Source organism: Salmo trutta, chromosome 4 (genome assembly GCF_901001165.1).
Source record: "Salmo trutta chromosome 4, fSalTru1.1, whole genome shotgun sequence".
Classification (NCBI taxonomy): Eukaryota; Metazoa; Chordata; class Actinopteri; order Salmoniformes; family Salmonidae; genus Salmo; species Salmo trutta.
In genome coordinates this window covers 39,169,413-39,189,673 of record NC_042960.1, presented here as the reverse complement: position 1 = coordinate 39,189,673, position 20,261 = coordinate 39,169,413, and the positions used below count along the sequence as shown (strand labels likewise).

Here is a 20,261-nt window from a genome sequence, read left to right as displayed (position 1 = left end):
TACTTCCCATGTCAGCATCCCTCACCCTTGGTCAGAGATTGTTTTTTCCCTTGAGCCATGAATAACGGTCTTTCACCTTTAATCCCAGAGAGGATGAGGTGTAAAGATCAGTTTCAGTCAGAAACTCCATATCTCCTGTTTTGCCGTCTAAACACATGGAAAGGTTTTGGAGGTGACGCAGGGTCTCATATTTTTTCCCAGATTAATTTCTAGGAGCAGAAGTGCTAATCAACCATCTCGACCTATACACCCCCCCCATTGTCATCAAACTCACGCGTGAATTCTGATTTGCTGCTCCAGTCGTGAACGATTCATTTCGCCGGTTTAGAATAGAACAGGGATCCTCCCTGGTGCGAGTGGCGGACAGACAGTCATGCAGATACGCTTTTAGTAGGGCGACACCGGACTACCGGATAACGATGAGCGATATTTTATGATAATCAACCAATTAACAAAATAATAAATAGGTAGCCAGGTAGGTAACGTGAACCGCGGTGTTTTCCGCATTAATGTAAAGATGGCGAGAGTGCTCTATAACTTGCTCATGTTTACAATCGGACTCACGCAGAGGATCCGAGTTTTGGGGTATTGGTCGTTGATATACGGTTATTGTGCCCTTTGCACTGCCGTAGCGCTGCTGAAACTTTGGTGGAACATCATTTTAAGGCCGTCAACAACCTTCCAGTGGGGAATTCGCGAAACACCCCCTGCATGCCTGAACGACACGTCCTTGGGAACGCACTGTTATGTTAGAATAAAGGTAAGGCACCGCAGGTGACAGGACGCCTATGTGGGATTAGGAAATAGCCTTTTGTGTTCACGAGAGGTCTGCATAGGTCATTTTGTATGCGCCTAGCTTGCCTGTAGCGTTGAAATCAGAAATAAATCAAAATAGGCCTCCAGGCTACATGCAAATCGTGGGCGCATCTGTTTATTTTTGGGGGCATTTCAGAGAAACGTTATGCAGGTATAAAATGTTCAGTGTAGGTAGGCTACTGTTATTATTGTCTGCGCTCAACTCGGAGGTAGTGCTGAAAAGAGCTCCATAGTAGCAGCAGCAATTATATTATCCTGTTTTGATTCGTGACAAATATCACGATTTCATATGAGTACGGAGAATGAAGGTAGACTAAACTGTAAATTCACCTTTTTATTTTTTTGTTTAAGTATTTATTTATGAAGACAATATCCCTCGTAGGATTCACATAGCATAAAATGCATACCCATAATAAGAATGTGACAGTTCAACTGTAAGAATAGTCTATGTTACTTGAAATCCAAAGTAACTGGGATTTAATTTAGTCAGTAATTAGCCTAGCTACATTTTGCCAGAATAAACTTGAGCTGTGTATCTGGGGATATTAGGATACTGTGATGTTGTTAAATCAGAAATGAGATACTGAAAAATATGGCTTGGTTGTAGAATCGAAGGACCATTTGAGAGTTTGAGTGATGAAAGATGGATAGAGGATCTCGAAATCTCTGAGCAAGAAAAACGGATGAACATAAACTAATGTTTTTTATTTTCTGTTAATTGTGCTGATATTATGTGCCACATTTTAAGACAACAAATGGCCCATTTGCAATAGGCATAGGCTACAGATTAAAATCTGGGTTTATGAATGTAATTACATTTTGCCATGGTTTTCTTGGATAAAGGCAGGTAGCCTATAGCCCCTGATAGGCCTACATCTCAATTCAGATAGTCTACAGTAGCCTAGACAAGATGTAGGCGAGATGTAAACTGAACGATTTAGCAGCATGCTTAGTTCAAATTAACAGACTAATTTATTCAACATGAATAGTGAGGTGATTAAGAGTGCTTGTGTTTCCCAATAGCCTGCTGGAATAGGCTACTGAGGATGGGGTCATAATTTCAATCACTGAATTACATATTATGTATATGAACTGAATATGCTTGTCAACAACAGCCAGTGTTTATTTTTTAGAATTTGTTTTACCTGAAGCCTAATCTGACTGCTGTTACTGTCTGTGTAACGCGGGTCGTCTAATGGGGACCAAGACGCGACGTGTGATGTGCTCATAATTACTTTTATTAAACTCTTAAACAACAAAACAACAAACGACCGAAAACCGACCAGTCAGGTGCAACATACACAAAACAGGAAACAACCACCCACAAAACACAGGAAAAAACACCCCTACTAAATAGGACCTTCAATTAGAGGCAACGAGGAACAGCTGCCTCCAATTGAAGGTCAACCCAAGAAACTAAACATAGAAATAGACACACTAGAACAAACAGAAGATAAACCAAAAACCCCGAAACACATAAAACAAACACCCCCTGCCACGCCCTGACCAAACTACAATAACAAATAACCCCCTTTACTGGTCAGGACGTGACAGTCTGTCAATCTATTGCGTTCCAACAACTGATTGGCAATTGCGATAGAGCTTTGATCATTTCCAATTTAATTAACTTAACATGTCCATTAATAACTGCATAATAAAACACAAGGCTACAACAACAATAAACTGAAGTAAAAGGATGTTTATTAAAGTGGTTTGCCAGCTCCAGGTAGGCTACAGAAGTGGAACAAATTGATTTGCAATGACTCCAGTGATGTTGTCATTTCAACATATTTATTGTATCAAATGGTAGACTACAATGGCATATACATGAATAGACTAGTTGACGGCCAACAGAGGCAAATGTATAATTCTTCACATTTAGCCTAATGGCAGTTTCATTTCACTTTCCACAATAAAAAGAACCGCGCGAGGGATTTCCAAAACTTCCATTTCAAATTTCCACACGGGCAGCCCCCGAGACCAAGGAACTGAGCATGCATAAAGCACTTCGCTTGATACCATTTTTCTTTAAGCAGTCAACATTAGAATGCAGTTTAAACCACATCCAAACGTATTCATGTAATGTGATCTAGTGCTTTGTCTCCATTATTTCTTCATGTGCATCGGTTCTAGCGTATGAATATGTTTTATGGGAAATGGGTTGGAAATAGGTGTCTTCATAATGACAATATAAATAGCCTACCTAAAACTGGTAAAAAGTTGTGAGAAGTGACTCATCCAATAGCTGTACTGCTCTCTTAACACACACAAACACACTCGTCTGACCCTCCCCACCACTCACTCACTCAGCAACAGCCTGCCTCACTGCCTGACAGTCAGCAGCAAGTCAAAGTGAAATATATATAATTTTAAGAGAAATCGAAGGGGCTGAAGTCGGCTGGATCTCCACAGCAGCAACGGGCGGAGATTTCAGGATAGCAGCCGGCCGGACCCCCACATCAGCTACAGGAGAGGGCCGCGCGTCAGGAGCTGAGATCAGCTGGATCCCCTCAGCAGCGATAGGCAGAGATCTCAGGACAGGAGACAGCTGCACACCTAAAAGAGAGGGAGAAAAATACCCAAAGGTGGGAGAAGCTGGAACCCTGGTCCAGGAGAAACTGACTGATTGTTGCCCAGAGCTGTTGACTTGGGGCCTGACTGGGCTACAGACTGTGAGCTATGGAATGTCATATCTATCAGGACAGAAAGCTCGGGGCCTACTGGGATAGGAAATTGGGGACCTAAATGTTGATTAAGACGCCCCCCCCCCTAACAATGCACCTCTCTGATTCGGAGGGGTTGGGTTAAATGTGGAAGACACATTTCGGTTGAATGCATTGTTAGGCAACTGAATAGGTATCCCCTTTCCCTAGGTGATCAGGGAACTGAGGGCTAAGATGCTCTGGACCTACTGAGTCTATTGACTGAGGACCTAGTAGGCCAGAGGGTGAGGTGTCTCCAACGACATGATACTGAACACCTCGGTCTCCCAAGGCAGGAGCTAGAGGGACACAGTTCGGAGGGGCTAGCAAGAACCCCAAGGCTAAGACCGGCAGGGACTGACCGGGCCTGGACAGCAGACACAGACCGAGCCACTGCAGCAGAGACTGGAGGGGTTCCCAGGGAGGGGCAGGGAGACATCTTTGGACAGCATCAGGCTGGACGTCGAAGGTAAGACTAGGCAGATCCCAGCAGGCAGGGACCGGAAAGGTCTGAGTGGCAGGGCTGGACTTGGCGCCTACAGCACCTGCATGCAGTGCTCCCGCATTATGGACCAACTGACATTCGGAGGTGTCAGATGGAGTAGGAGTAGGCTTCTCCCTCAGGGTGACTCTGGCAGCTCCTCCATACTTTGAGAAGTCTGTAGGTTTTCCTCCTCGACAACAGTCGGGGATGTGAGGATTTCTCTTGGGTCCAGAACAGAGGTCGGCAAAACCTCTGTCATTGGAGACGGCGATGGTACCAGTTGAGACTGCGACAGGAGCTGGTGGGACAAGGGGTGCTCCCACAGGGTGAGCTCGGGTAGCTCCTCTGTCCCTGGAGAAGACTGTAGAACCGCTGGACCTCATTCTGGTGCTTCTGTTGCATGACAATCTCTGAGATGATGTCATCAACGTCTTGGACAGCTTGGTGGCACAAGTCCCTGTTCTCCCCCTCTAAGACTTCTTTCAGTTGTTAAAGGAGAGAACTGTTGAAGGACTGGCTGAGCCGGTCATGTGACAACTGGCAGTGTCCATCAGGTTCAGGTAAGTACTGGCGACGGTGATCGGGTGGACTGTAGGAACCTTCCATCTTCCTGACTGCTTCAATAAGCTCATCAATCTCGTCACGCTGGCTGTGTAAACACTGGCGGTCCATGCTCAGCTCAACACTAAAACTTGGTGCAACTTGTCTTCTGAGGAGAACTCAGTGTCCACTTGTCTTCACCGCAACTCACTGGCTGGAAGCGGGACTTACAACGAGCAAGTGACAGAGAATGTCTCTGGTTAGAGAAAGAAGGGTGATTGACTAAGGGGCTGTCGGGCATTCTAACTAAAATGACAAACTAGGGGGGTATGGACACATCCATACATGACTGCATGGCTGTTTTTACAGATACAGTAAACTACAAGTCCATGCAGATGAACAAAAACCGAACAAATTAATTCCAACTTTTCTCAATGGTTTGACCATAAAAACAACCTATTCTACAAACCATTAAAACATGAATTTACAATAATCTGAATAAAATTGGCTAAAAATGACAGATTTCATAATATACAGAATGCTTCATACTGTAATGACCAGAAGGCAGGCCAGGGCTGAGTTTATGCGATGGCCCTGCTCTGTCCCTGTTCTATCCCTGTTTTACAGCGCCATAAAGCACACAGCGATGTTTGAGGATGAGAGTTTTGTGTCACAGAGAGTAGACAGTATCTTCGTCCTAAATGACACCATATTCCTTACATAGTGCACTGTATATGGAATAGGGCGAATGCAACTAAGTTTCTCTGGATAACAGCTTCTACTAAATGACTAATTTGGGGCGCAGACAGCAACAGCCTATGTGATAGAGGGCAGGGAAGTGATGACACGATATTATAGTGTGTCCCTGGTGAATGACTGACTGATCTATCCTCTGTCTTTATTCTCAGGAGTCTGGTCTGAGGTTTCACTATGTTGCTGCTGGAGAGCGAGGGAAACCACTCATGCTGTTTTTGCATGGCTTCCCAGAGTTCTGGTAAGACTTCTAGACAACACACTGCATCTGCACATTATACACACATATGAGGCCTTAAGCCTAGTCCTGAACTAATAGTCATTTTCAATAAATTAAGAATTTCTATCTTGTTTTTTTGTCCAGGAATATGTAGTTTTAATATAGACCAAACTATTAAATTGGTATTGCCTGTCAAGTGAAGTTTTGTTCTTTTTATTTGTGTTTTTTTTTATAGTAAGAAAGCATTTTTGAAAGGAGCTCTGTTGTAAACTAACCAACCAGGTCCCCCATGAATCACAGAGCCCTACAGTAGCCCACTGCTGTATCAACCTCATACAACAGTATTCTATCGTGGGTGTCCTATCAAAAACACATATTTTGACCAATGAGTAAAATAATATGTTATGTAGATACTCCTCTAAGAAAATGGTCCAAACCACGTCTCTATTCGGTCAAAGGTTATTGGAGTTTTTACCCCTGTAGGATAGTCGAGATTAGGGTGACTAAATCAATGGCCAGAGGTGGGGAAACAAGTGGTCAAAATCGATTTTGAGACATGACATGTAGTATTTTCATATTTTAGTATTCGCTTTTTATATTCATGTGAAATTCCTGTTATTTTTTTGAAGATTTCTGCGAAAAACAAGCATATCTTTTTGAAATGTCAACAGAGCACTGAGCCTACTCGATGCTTTTTTTTTCAAAACCTTTTATATTTAATTTTGCTCGTGTGATGTTAATTTTGCTTTTTTGCGACTCGCGGACAGAACTTTGCAGAAGATGTCAAATCCTCGAAAGTCACTGCGAGAAGCGGTAACATTAGCGCTCTGTCAAACAGAGCTCAGTGCTTATTATCGGATGTATTGGGTAACGAAATCCGACTTTTTTGATATAATGATATGTTACAGAAAGACCCCACTGAACGATTCGGGAACATGAAGAATCATATTTGTCTTGGTAAAATTCCTTCTGGGCAGAGTGAGTGGACACCCTACTCTATTATGCAACCAACGCTTTAACCTCTTCTCTACTGTACATTGCTACTGCATCATAAGAACATATCTTAATTGAAGTCTTCATACTACATTATGGCCTGTATGGCTCAGTTGGTAGAGCCTGGTGCTTGCACTGGCAGGGTTGTCGGTTCGATTCCCATGCTACCCAGTCGTAAAATGTATGCACACATGACTGTAAGTTGCTTTGGATATAAGTGTCTGCTAAATGGCAGTGAGCTATACAGTGAGCTCCAAAAGTATTAGGACAGTGACACATTTTTTGTTGTTTTGGCTTTGTACTCCAGCACTTTGGATTTGAATTGATACAATGACTGAGATTAAAGTGCAGACTGGAAGTTTTAATTTGAGGGTGTTTTCAGCCATATCGGGTGAACCGTTTTGAAATTGCAGCACTTTTTGTACATAGTCCTCCCATTTTAGGGGACCAAAAGTATTGGGACAAATTCATTGATGTTTATTAAAGTAGTCCAAAGTTTAGTATTTGGTCCCAGATTCCAACAGTAGCACGTATTGATTACGTCAAGCTTGTGACTACAAAGTTTGTTTTGGTTGTGTTTTCAGATTATTTTGTGCCCAATATAAATTAATGGTCAATAATGTATTGTGTAATTTTGTCGTCACTTTTATTGTAAATAACAATAGAATTTATTTCTAAACACTTCTACATTCATTTGGATGCAACCAAGATTACGGATCGTTCTGAATGAATAATGAATAATAATGAGTGAGAAAGTTAGACGCACAAATATCATAGCCGCCCCCACAAATGCTAATCTCCCCTGTTATTGTAGTGGTGAGAGGTTAGCATGTCTTGGGGATATGATATTTGTGTGTTGAACTTTTTCACTCATCATTATTCACTAAATATCAGACTCCCAAGACATGCTAACCTCTCACCATTACCATAACAGGGGAGTTTAGCATTAGTAAACCTTTAACCACTTTAATACACAAGTGAATTTGTCCCAATACTTTTGGTCTCCTGAAACAGGAGTACAAAAAGTTGTGTAATTTAAACGGTTCAACCGATTTATGGATGTAAATAAAATTGTATAATTTCCAATCCAAAGTGCTGGAGTACAGAGCCAAAACAACAAAACATTTGTCACTGTCCCAATACTTTTGGAGCTCACTGTGTATTATTAATGAACAGGTCTTCTTGGGTCTTCTGCCTCACTGCCCATCTACTGTACAAGAATTCATGATGAACTCTGAGTGTATCCCAAATAGCACCCTATTCTGTATATAGTGCACTACTTTTGACCAGAGGCCTTTTGGGACGCGACCTCTATCTCTGCCTTCCTTGCTGGACAGAAAGACTCTTTTACACTTACAACTTCCCCCCCTCCCAATTATTTCAGTGTTGAAAAAGTGCTAAACCACAGCTTCCCATATCACTCTGAAGAGAGAGCGGGTTGGGGTGTGGTGGGGTTGCTGTGTCGAGATGGGGTTATGTGGAGGAACTGGAAGTGCCTGTATTTATTTTAAACCTCCTCTATATTCAGAAAAGTTTGGTTTCTCTGTTCTCGAAGTGTGTCCCAAATGGCACCCTATTCCCTAGTGCACTACTTTTGGCCAGGGGCCCATAGGACTCTGGTCAAAAGTAGTGCACTATATAGGGAATAGGGTGTCATTTGGGACACCGCCCAGCTCTTATCCTGACTCATCAGAACCCCAGGCAGGCCTTGTGGTCCTCCTCTATGGGGCTTTCAGTTCAGAGGAGCCTCGGCCTCCAGTCCACCTCAGACAAGATCTTCAACCAGAGAGCTTTTCCTCTCCACGGTGATGACTGTGAGGATTAGAATCGGCGGGGGGAACATCTCTTATACAAAGGTGACCTTCACTCAGTTTGGAAGGGAAACTGAGTTCCAGTAGAAATAATGCAGTTAAGGATATATCAACTTTGTAGGTGTATTCAAGAGAGAAACACGGTTTATCTGTGAGTGGTTTTTCAACTGTGTGCGCTCTACTGAATGTTGTCTTTTGATTGCAGTAGTGAAGATAGGGTTTAGTTATGAAATACTGTCCTGTGTGTGACTTTCCCATGTCATTAAGACAAAGATGTTTCATGTCTTAATGTCTCTCTCTGTCTCTTTCAACCTCTCTCTCTCTCTCTCTCTCTCTCTCTCTCTCTCTCTCTCTCTCTCTCTCTCTCTCTCTCTCTCTCTCTCTGGGATGTCTGTCCATCTGCCTCCAGGTTTTCCTGGCGCCACCAGCTGCGTGAGTTTAAGAGTGAATTCCGTGTCGTGGCCGTTGACATGCGAGGCTACGGGGAGTCTGACTTGCCGTCATCCACACAGAGCTACCGCTTTGACTACCTGGTCACTGACGTCAAGGACATTGTGGAATACCTAGGTAAGTTTAATTAGTTGAATTAGTTTATACACAAAGACACAAGGAGACAGGTGTATGTTGTATATATGATGGAAGATGAAACAAAACATGCCCACTCTGATTCAGGGATGAACACTTTAGGGACCATGACTACCCGTATTATGAAACATCACTCCATGGGGACAAAGCGAGAGGGTGAAACGGCCTGGTGTCCTAAGCTGAGTCAAAGTTTGTCATTGTAGCTATACTGTGTGGATTGGACAGCCTGTGAACACCCTGTGGGTCCACAACACAGCAGGACATGACAGGCTTCCTCTGACTCATGTTGACTGACTATGGGTGGTCGTGCTGATACAGAACGCGCGCGCAAACACACATACACACTACAGACCTGGCAGCACGGAGCACACTTACTTTGTGAAACGGGAAGCTTTCATAGACCTGGGGGCCTCTATGTAAGACCAGTGTCCCTCACCTTGTGTCAGGCTGATATTTCAAATAGCAGTACCACTGACAATATTATTTTCTTTACATGGAAAATAATGTCAATTTTTACAACAAACAAGATGAGCTATGGTCACAGTATATTATATTCATCATGCAAGACTCCTGCCCAAAACACAAAACATAATCTGTTGGACTTGCACACCAGACTGGCTCAGTTGTTTCCAATAACCTTCCTAAGAAGATGACTAATACGCTGAATAATCAGGCAGCACGTTGTTTTCACTGTACACTGCAGGACGATTGTTCTTCTTCAGGAGGTATATCTTGGCAAGAAGGCTCGGCTGATAGAAGGCTCGGCTGATGGAAGGCTCGGCTGATGGAAGGCCAGTGAAATGGTGCTGGACACGCGCACTCAGACTCTCCTCCGTCTCTCCTCAGGTTACAACAGATGTTACCTGGTCGGCCATGATTGGGGAGGAACCATCGCTTGGCTGTTCGCCATCCACTACCCCGAGATGGTGACCAAACTCATCGTCCTAAACTGCCCCCATCCCTCTGTCTTCACCGGTAGGTCCTAAACGGCCCCCCATCCCTCTGTGTTCACTGATAGGTCATCAAACTGCCCCCCATCATCTGTCTTCACTGGTAGGTCATTGTCCGTGCAGGCCCAGCCAATAAGTGACATATGCAGCCGCTTAGGGCCCCGCAGCTGCTAGGAAGCCCTCGGGTACCTCTGCATTCACTGGTACGGGACCGAACTACCCACACCCCTCTGTATGCACTAGTATGGCATCACGATCCAAACTCATCGTCCTAAACTGCCCCAATCCCTCTGTATTCACTGGTACGTCTTACCATCCCTCTGTGTTCAAGTTGAAGTTTCAACTTTAGTGCCCCAGAGGGAAATTTGTTTTGCAGCAATAGTCAAACATAAAAGACATAACCAAATACATTGACAAATGACATGGACTACATAGGTGAATACATAGGTGGGTACACTGAATGCAATAGACTGAATACACCAATCGACTAGTCCCTGACCACGTCATTGTCCTGAACAGCCCCCATCCCTCACTGAAACAGTGGGGGGAAAAAGTATTTGATCCCCTGCTGATTTTGTACGTTTGCCCACTTACAAAGAAATGATCAGTCTATAATTTTAATGGTAGGTTTATTTGAACAGCAAGAAACAGAATAACAACAAAAAAATCCAGAAAAACGCATGTAAAAAATTTTATAAAATGATTTACATTTTAATGAGGGAAATAAGTATTTGACCCCTCTGCAAAACATGACTTAGAACTTGGTGGCAAAACCCTTGTTGGCAATCACAGAGGTCAGACGTTTCTTGTAGTTGGCCACCAGGTTTGCACACATCTCAGGAGCGATTTTGTCCCACTCCTCTTTGCAGATCTTCTCCAAGTCATTAAGGTTTCAAGGCTGACGTTTGGCAACTCGAACCTTCAGCTCCCTCCACAGATTTTCTATGGGATTAAGGTCTGGAAACTGGCTAGGCCACTCCAGGACCTTAATGTGCTTCTCTCTTGAGCCACTCCTTTGTTGCCTTGGCCGTGTGTTTTGGGTCATTTGTCATGCTGGAATACCCATCCACGACCCATTTTCAATACCCATCCACGACCCATTTAAGAGTGTGCTCCTAATCTCAGCTCGTTACCTGTATAAAAGACACCTGGGAGCCAGAAATCTTTCTGATTGAGAGGGGGTCAAATACTTATTTCCCTCATTAAAATGCAAATCAATTTATAACATTTCTGGCATGCGTTTTTCTGGATATTTTTGTTGTTATTCTGTCTCTCACTGTTCAAATAAACCTACCATTAAAATTATAGACTGATCCTTTCTTCGTCAGTGGGCAAACGTACAAAATTAGCAGGGGATCAAATACTTTTTCCCCCCACTACGTCATCACCAACCACCATCCTTAGATAAACAACAGATGAAACGACCTACTGTATGTCACTAGTACAATTACTAGTTCAATATGAATGGAGAGAAACCTCTTCCTCCTTGTACTAATTAGAGAAAATATGTTTGGCTCTGGGGTTATTACCATGATTACCATCTTTAATTATAAGGTGTAATAACCTCGAAGTGTTTACTCCATTCATCTAGTAGCTCCTCAGTCTCCTTCCTGAAGGGGGAGATGGAGGAGGTAATTATAGAGTAATGCTTTAACATGTAGTTGGAGCAGCTGGGCTGGAGGAGAGGACATGGGTGAAGAGGATACAGTGCATTTGGAAAGTATTCAGATGCTTTGACCTTTTCCACTTTTTCTTACGCTACAGCCTTTTACTCTAAAATTGATTAAATAGTGGTTTTCCTCATCAATCTACACACAATACCCCATTATGACAAAGCAAAAACAGGTTTGTATACATTTTTGCATATGTATTAAAAATGGAAATATCACATTTGCATAAGTATTCAAACCCTTTGCTCAGTACTTTGTTAAAGCACCTTTGGCAGTGATTACAACCTCGAGTCTTCTTGGGTATGACGCTACAAGCTTGGCACACCTGTATTTGGGGGAGTTTCTCCCATTCTTCTCTGCAGATGCTATATTGTAATTACTTCGCCACCATGGCCTATTTATTGCCTTAACTCCCTTACCTTACCTCATTTGCACTCACTGTATATAGACTTTTTGTTTTCTTTTTTTCCTACTGTATTATTGACTGTATGTTTTGTTTATTCCATGTGTAACTCTGTGTTGTTGTAAGTGTCTAATTGCTATGCTTTATCTTGGCCAGGTCGCAGTTGCAAATGAGAACTTGTTCTCAACTAGCCTACCTGGTTAAATAAAGGTGAAATAAAACAATTTATTAAAAAATCCTCTCAAGCTCTGTCAGGTTGGATGGGGAGCGTCGCTGCACAGCTATTTTTAGGTATTTCCAGAGATCGGGTTCAAGTCCAGGCTCTGGCTGGACCACTCAAGGACATTCAGAGACTTGTCCCGAAGCCACTCCTGCATTGTCTTGGCTGAGTGCTTAGGGTTGTTGTCCTGTTGGAAGGTGAACCTTCGCCTCAGTCAGGTCCTGAGCGCTCTGGAGCAGGTTTTCGTCACAGATCTCTCTGTACTTTTCTCCGTTCAACTTTCCCTCTATCCTGACTAGTCTCCCAGTCCCTGCCACTGAAAAACATCCCCACAACATGATGCTGCCACCAAATCAAATCAGATTTTATTGGTCACATATTTAGATGTTATTGCGGGTGTAGGGAAATGCTTGTGTTTCTAGCTCCAACAGTGCAGTTATATCTAACAATTCACAACAATACAATACAACATGCTTCACCGTAGGTATGATGCCAGGTTTCCTCCAGACGTGACGCTTGGCATTCAGGCCAAAGAGTTTAATCTTGGTTTCATCAGACCAGAGAATCTTGGCAAACTCCAAGTGGGCTGTCATGTGCCTTTTACTGAGGAGTAGCTTCCTTCTGGGCACTCTACCATAAAGGCCTGATTGGTAGAGTGCTACATAGATGGTTGTCCTTGTGAAAGGTTCTCCCATCTCCACAGAGGAACTCTGAAGCTCTGTCAGAGTGACCATCGGGTTCTTGGTCACTGCCCTGACCAAGGCCCTTCTCCCCCGATTGCTCAGTTTGGTCTAGGAAGAGTCTTGGTTGTTCCAAACTTCTTCCATTTAAGAATGATGGAGGCCACTGTGTTCTTTGGGACCTTCAATGCTGCAGAAATGTTTTGGTACCCTTCCCCAGATCTGTGCCTCAACACAATCCTGTCTCGGATCTGTACGGACAATTCCTTCGACATCATGGCTTGGTTTTTGCTCTGATATGCACTGTCGACTGGGTTACCTTATATAGACAGGTGTGCCTTTTCAAATCATGTCCAATCAATTGAATTTACCACAAGTGGACTCCAATCAAGTTGTAGAAACATCTCAAGGATGATCAATGGAAACAGGATGCACCTGAGATCAATTTCGGGTCTCATAGCAAAGGGTCTGAATACTTATGTAAATAATGTATTTCTGTTTTTAGCAAGAAAACATTTTAAAATACTTTTTTGCTTTGTCATTATGGGGTATAGTGTGTAGATGAGGGGGGAAAGTATTTAATCAATTTTAGAGTAAGGCTGTAACGCAACAAAGTGGAAAAAGTCAAGGGGTCTGAATACTTTCCGAATGCATTGTAGAGTGGAGGTCACTGACCGACAGCCCATCCACAGCCCTTCTCTGTCCCTTGCAAATGCACTGTGCTGCATTTGTGTCTTGCCTAAATTACACACTTGCAAGGTGCCAATTTCCATACATGCATGCCATACATGCCAAAACCATTGCTTCATTCTAAGTGTTCAGCTAGTGTTTATTTTGGAACTCCTTACTCTTGATTTCTTCTCATCCTCTTTTTGTTGTTGTTGCATTCTTTCCCTTCTCTTCTATTCTTCTCTCCTGTTCTCCTCTCTCCCTCTCCTCTTTCTACCTCTATTCTCTCCATCTCTCTTCTCTACACTCTGCTCTCCTCCATGTTTCCAGATTATGCCCTGCGTCATCCCAGCCAGCTGCTCAAATCCAGCTACTTCTTCTTCTTCCAGCTGCCTCGCTTCCCAGAGCTCATGCTCTCCATCAATGATTTTAAGGTGAAGTGTGTGTGTGTGTGTGTGTGTGTGTGTGTGTGTGTGTGTGTGTGTGTGTGTGTGTGTGTGTGTTGAGGGATAATGGTTGTGATGGCTGTTTCTCAAGGAGTCTGTGTATGGCAACAATTTATGGATTGTAGCTATGATTTCATTGTAAATGGAGCAAAACAACATTTGCTACAATTTTTTTCAATGTTTTTGGCAAAAACACGATTGTTCTTCCTGGTAGCTATCATTAATAGACATGTCTACCAATTATTGACTGTGCAACATAGAAGGTGATCAAATTGATCAGGCCTAAAAATAAATAAATAATGCATTCCCATTTTGTTCCAAATTATAGGGCGCGTAACAGCAGTAAATCATTGTGTTGTGCCTAAGTCCTTCTCATTTGAGTGTAGCTCATCTCGCAGTAGTCAACACAACAACCATCCCATTTATAGTAACTCTGATTGTCTGATCTGTATTACTGTGATGGTGACATAAGGGACCTTGTCTGTGAGTGCCATCCAGATCAAATCACACCTTAAGCGCATCCACACACAGTTACTCACCCACCTAGTGTGTCTTTCTGTCCCCTCTGTATTATAGGCGCTGAAGGGCCTGTTCACCAGCCGTAGTACAGGGATTGGGAGGAAGGGTCGGTGGCTCACTGCAGAGGACATGGAGGCCTATCTCTACGCCTTCTCACAGCCAGGGGCCCTGACCGGGGCCCTCAACTACTACAGGAATGTCTTCAGGTGAAGAAGATTATGAAAAGATGAAATTATTCATTAGTGAGCTCTGTATTAGGATCTCTCCTGTGGGCATCCATACTTATGTAGGACATGCACAAAGTGAACATGTCGAAGCTGACCATTGTTGTTGTGCCTCTTCATTTTACCACAAGCACCCTCTAAAAATGTAAATCATTACTGCCCTCTTGTGTTGGAAATTATGTTACCTTATATAATAGTATTGTACTTTCAATGAGTTCCTCTTGTGAAAACTCAGTGGTCTATATAATAAGTCCCCTCACTTGCCAGTGGTACAGCAGTCTGGGAATCAGATGCTGAGAAACAATTGGGCTTTGGAATAATGTATTCTGTTTTTTGATTTGTTTTCTATTTGTCTTTGACTCATTACAAGAGTGAACTTGTCAATGTAATTTCTCTCTTGCTCTTTCTCTCGCACACACATACACTGTCTTGTATAACGAACCTTATGGGGATACACAATTCAGTCCCATTCAAAATCCTAGTTTCCCTAACCCTTACTTTAACCCTTACTTTAACCTTAACCCCAAAACCTAACATTAACCCTGAACCTAACCCTAGCTACTAACCCTATATCTAATACTAACCTTAACCGTAAACCCCCTAGAAATAGCATTTAACCTTGTTGGGACTTTTTGTTCGTTTACTATTCTTGTGGGGACTTCTTGTCCCCAAAAGTATAGTTAAACACGTCCACACACACGTCCACACCACACTGACCCATACAAACACACACAACGTCAGAGAGTGCATGTTTTTGACATGGGAACTCAACGTGCATGACTGACTTCACCATCTGCTCTCCTTCCTTAAAGCAGCCGGTCAGTGTCTCTCAAAACAGAACAGAATATTTTGTTCTGCTCGGGAATTTTATAATAAGGATGTCACTGACTTATTATTAATTCGTTTGAGAAATGTGCTCTATAAATAAATTAATAAATTAGCCTCTCCAGAGATTACAACACTACCGTTCAAAAGTTTGGGGTCACTTAGAAATGTCCTTGTTTTTGAAAGAAAAGCAAATGTTTTGTCCGTTAAAATAACATCAATTGATCAGAAATACAGTGTAGACATTTTTTATGTTGTAAATGACTATTGTAGCTGTAAATGGCTGATTTTTTTTAAATGGAATATCTACATAGGCGTACAGAGGCCCATTATCATCAATCATCACTCCTGTGTTCCAATGGCACGTTGTGTTAGCTAATCTAAGTTTATCATTTTAAAAGGCTAATTGATCATTAGAAAACCCTTTTGCAATTATGTTAGCACAGCTGAAAACTGTTGTGCTGATTTAAAGAAGCAATAAAACTGGCCTTCTTTAGACTAGTTGAGTATCTGGAGCATCAGCATTTGTGAACACAGGAGTGATGGTTGCTGATCATGGACCTCTATACGCCTATGTAGATATTCCATAGAAAATCAGCCGTTTTCAGCTACAATAGTCTTTTACAACATTAACAATGTCTACACTGTATTTCTGGTCAATTTGATGTTATTTTAATGGACAAAATATGTGCTTTTCTTTCAAAAACCAGTACATTTGTAAGTGACCCCAAACATTTGAACATATGTAGTGTATGTATACAACATGAAAATATAGTACTGTGGGCTAGGCCTACATCATGTGATTAAAGGTCCGCGTTGAACCAGTTTTCTGGTTCTCAGATGCTTTTCAGTTTATTTAGTTTATTTCCTGAATTGACTGAAATGGAATTGACCTCAACCCATATAAGTTCTATTGTTCATACTCTCCACAGCTCCCTCCCACTGAGCCAGAATGATGTCAAGTCTCCAGTGTTGTTGTTGTGGGGTGAGAGGGATGCCTTCCTGGAGCAGGAGATGGCTGAGGCGTGCAGGGTCTACATCCGGAACCACTTCCGACTCAACATCATCTCTGGAGCCAGCCACTGGCTACAGCAGGACCAGCCTGACATCGTCAACACACTCATTTGGACCTTCCTCAAAGAGGGAGAGGGGCGCAAAACGCACAGGAACTGAATCTAGCTAGGTCGGCGTCCCAAATGGCACTCTATTCCCTATATAGTGCACTACTTAAGACCAGGGCCCGGGTAAAAAGTAGTGCAATATATAGGGGAATAGGGTGCCATTTGGGATGTAATCCTAGAACGAGGCCTCCTCCCTCTCTCCGTCACTCCCTCCCACCCTCTGTCCCCACCAGCCACTCCTACCACTGGAAGCCTAGAATATGCCTGTGAAAAACCAACCAAGCAACATAACGATAATGCAATCATTCTTTAAATCTTTACACATTTCAGATATTTTTTAAGATGTCAAAAGAAAAGTGAAAGAGGAAAAAAAGCACATTTTATTGAGAGGACACTGAGTAGTACAGTAGTATGTTTGACACATATTAAATACTTTTCTGCACATGACATCCGCCTTAAAGTTTGTAGGTTACAACATTACAAATGTGTGGCAAAATCTCCTTGTGAGTTTGTATTGTGTGGTGCCTTTTAATGTAATGTTGTATAATGTTTTGCAGCGTTGTAAAGTTGTGCCATGTCTTCTGAGGTTGAGCTGTGGCGTTTGTTTGCTGTATGTTTCACTGGATTGCTCCTCTCACAATCCTTTGGGATCCCTCTTGTCCCACACCTTGTCTTCGTCCCAAATGGCAACCTATTCCCTATTTAGTGCACACTTTTACAGGGAACAGGGTGTCATTTGGGACGAAGACCCTCTCTATCAGGTAGTGTTGTCTTACTGAAAATATTGTTATTTTTGTAAAAAAGAAAAGACTGTTTGCTCAGTTATTTGAGAATGTTGTTCATTATGAGATTCCTGTATAGAACAACAGTGACGGTTAAATATTGTACACTTTTTTTTGTTTGTATCTATTCCTATCTCTGAAATCCACTGAGCCAGGTCTGCACCATTTTGTTTTTTTAAGCAGCAAATAAACTATCATGTGAAGCCTGGGGAGCCATTGTCAATCTTTTCAACTGACAGTCCTGACCTATAGATGTACAAATGGACAGATGCAACCTGTCCTAATTTGCATGCCTGCTGTCATGCTATGTCATTATACTAGAACAGTGGTTCCCAAAAATGTTATAGTCCCGTACCCCTTCAAACATTCAACCTCCAGCTGCATACCCCCTCTAGCACCAGGGTCAACACACTCTCAAATGTTTTTTGCCATCATTGTAAGCCTGCCACACACACACACACACTATATGATACATTTATTAAACACAAGAATGAGTGTGAGTTTTTGTCACAACCCGGCTCGTGAAAAGTGGCAAAGAGCTCTTATAGGACCAGGGCACAAATAATAATCAATCATTTTGCTCTTATTTAACCATCTTACATATACAACTTTATTTGTTAATTTAATTGAAAATTGTGAATCACATTTTTATTTGGCGTACCCCCGACGGCATTGGGAATACCTGTACTAGAACATGATTATAGTTATGGAGCATAGCTTGGTTCATGCCACGTTCAAAACGACTGGGAACTCGGAAAAATACGAGGTCAAATCATGACGTCAGTGTTCCTAAGGTCGGAAAGACTGAAAGACTCTGGGAAGAGGTCTGTTTCCTAGTTGCAATTCCGAGTTGGATGACGGTTCAAATCGATTTGCCCAAACGATAATGTCTGGAGTGGAATAGTTTCAAACACTAGTAGAAAGAGGAGGAAGGGAAGCGCTACTAAGGTACACAATAGTAAATGTTGATAGACAGAAGGTGCTCTTTGGTAAAAGGGTTGAGTTGGTCTTCAAAAAGAAAGGAGGACCAAGGCACTCTTCATATAATTAATTAAAATGCCTTTATTAGTATGGCATGTTCAATAGAAACAATGTTTTTTAAAAAACCGACGCGTTTCGGCTGCATGGCCTTCATCAGGGTGTACAAAGAAATAATACAATGTTCTCTGTTTAACAGCTTTTCCAATTAACCCTAATTAGAAGGGGGAGTGGTTAAAATTGATTGGACACACCTAGTAAGCAATAGTATACACACTTTAAATTGAAATGCTGTAGCTATGTTATCATAAAAATGTAACTCCAAACTAGAAGTATCAGAAAACTTAGAAAGGTAGTTCTAACCTTAAATATGTCTGGGCGAAGTGTCAAGAATAAGAAAGCAATACATTCCATAGTACACTAGAACACAGCAAAACATGAAAAACAAGAGTCTAAACATAACTGAGGGCAATTGAGCAAAAATATCCACTAGATGACAGTACCCATCACAACCCTACAGGAAGGGTGAGAAATCCATATCTTCATTTAAACCCGGGTATTTAGTGGCCTGTAGTTTGTAAATCCAAAAACTTTCCATTTGGTTTAACTGTTTAAGGCGGTCCCCTTTTCTAATAGAGGCCGGGATATGATCAATACCCATAGCTTGTAGGGAGGCAGGGTTGCCATGGTGTAAGGACTTGTAGTGCCTTGCCATGGGGTAGTCTTCATTGCCTACCCGTATGGCGTACTTGTGTTCCGCTAGGCGATCTTGAAGGCGTCTCTTTGTCCGTCCAATGTAGAACACCTTGCACTGTGGACATTCCAATCTATAGATGACATGAGTGGTTTTGCAGTTAATGAAATGCTTGACGTAATACTCCATTTTGGAAGCTGTATCAACGAAATACTTTTTCTGTGCAATATTTCTGCAATGGTTGCACTGGTTACATTTAAAAGAGCCCTTGGGTTTGTGGCCAAGCCAAGTTTTTTGAGAGTCACCCGGAAGATAACTGTGGACTAATATGTCCTTTAGGGTAGGACATCTCTTAAAGCTTATGACTGGTGGCTCAGGAAAAACTTGGCGTAGTAGCGTATCACTTAGGATGATTCCCCAATTATTTTTAATGATTATTTTAATGTTCTCTGCTTCAGTGCTGTATTTTGTAACAAAATACACTCTCTCTGATGCATCACGAGGCACTCCCCTTCGCAACAAGTTCTCTGTCAAGTAATCCAGCCCTTATACCTGCATCTTTCAGGACCTGGACGCTGTAGCCCCGATTCAAGAAACGATTCTCCAATTCAGCAGATTTGACAACATAGTCTGTTTCCTGATCGCAAATTCTGCGGACTCTTTGGAATTGGCCATATGGAATATTCTCTTTTAGCCTTTTGGGGTGAAAGCTGTCTGCCCTCAGAATGGTATTCCCATCTGTAGGCTTCCTAAAGATTGATGTGTGCAAACAACCTTTGTCATTTTTACTGATGTCGAGGTCCAAAAAAATGAATGTTATCCTTGCTATACTCCATAGTTAGTTTGATGTTAGGGTTAATGCTGTTAAGGTATTGGTGGAAGGAAATAAGTTCATCTTCTGAGCCGGACCAAAAAAGGCAAACATCATCAATATAGCGTCCCCACCATATAATCCGGTCAAATAAATGGTTATTAGAAGGATCCAAAATGAAGTCATTTTCCCATTTACCCAAGTACAAACCAGCGTAGGAAGGGCTGTAGCAAGCTCCCATGGCACATCCTTTGACCTGTTTAAAAATACGGTCCTGAAAGATAAAGATGTTATGATTAAGAGTCCATTCAGTCAGTGAGACAATGAATTCTGTAGGAGGCATCTCAGTTTCAGGTCGGGTACTC

General features: G+C 42.3%; 1 protein-coding gene across 1 annotated transcript; it reads left to right on the top strand.

Moving 5' to 3' along the window:
* The first annotated feature begins 312 nt into the window (after nt 1-312).
* LOC115192337 (epoxide hydrolase 4) lies at nt 313-16,766 on the top strand. The gene is made up of 7 exons (XM_029750719.1): nt 313-760; nt 5,451-5,536; nt 8,729-8,886; nt 9,751-9,879; nt 13,827-13,930; nt 14,519-14,667; nt 16,443-16,766. Exons 1-7 carry the CDS (start codon nt 518-520, stop codon nt 16,681-16,683), a joined length of 1,110 nt encoding a protein of 369 aa, XP_029606579.1. The 5' UTR covers nt 313-517; the 3' UTR covers nt 16,684-16,766.
* The last annotated feature ends 3,495 nt before the right edge of the window (nt 16,767-20,261 follow it).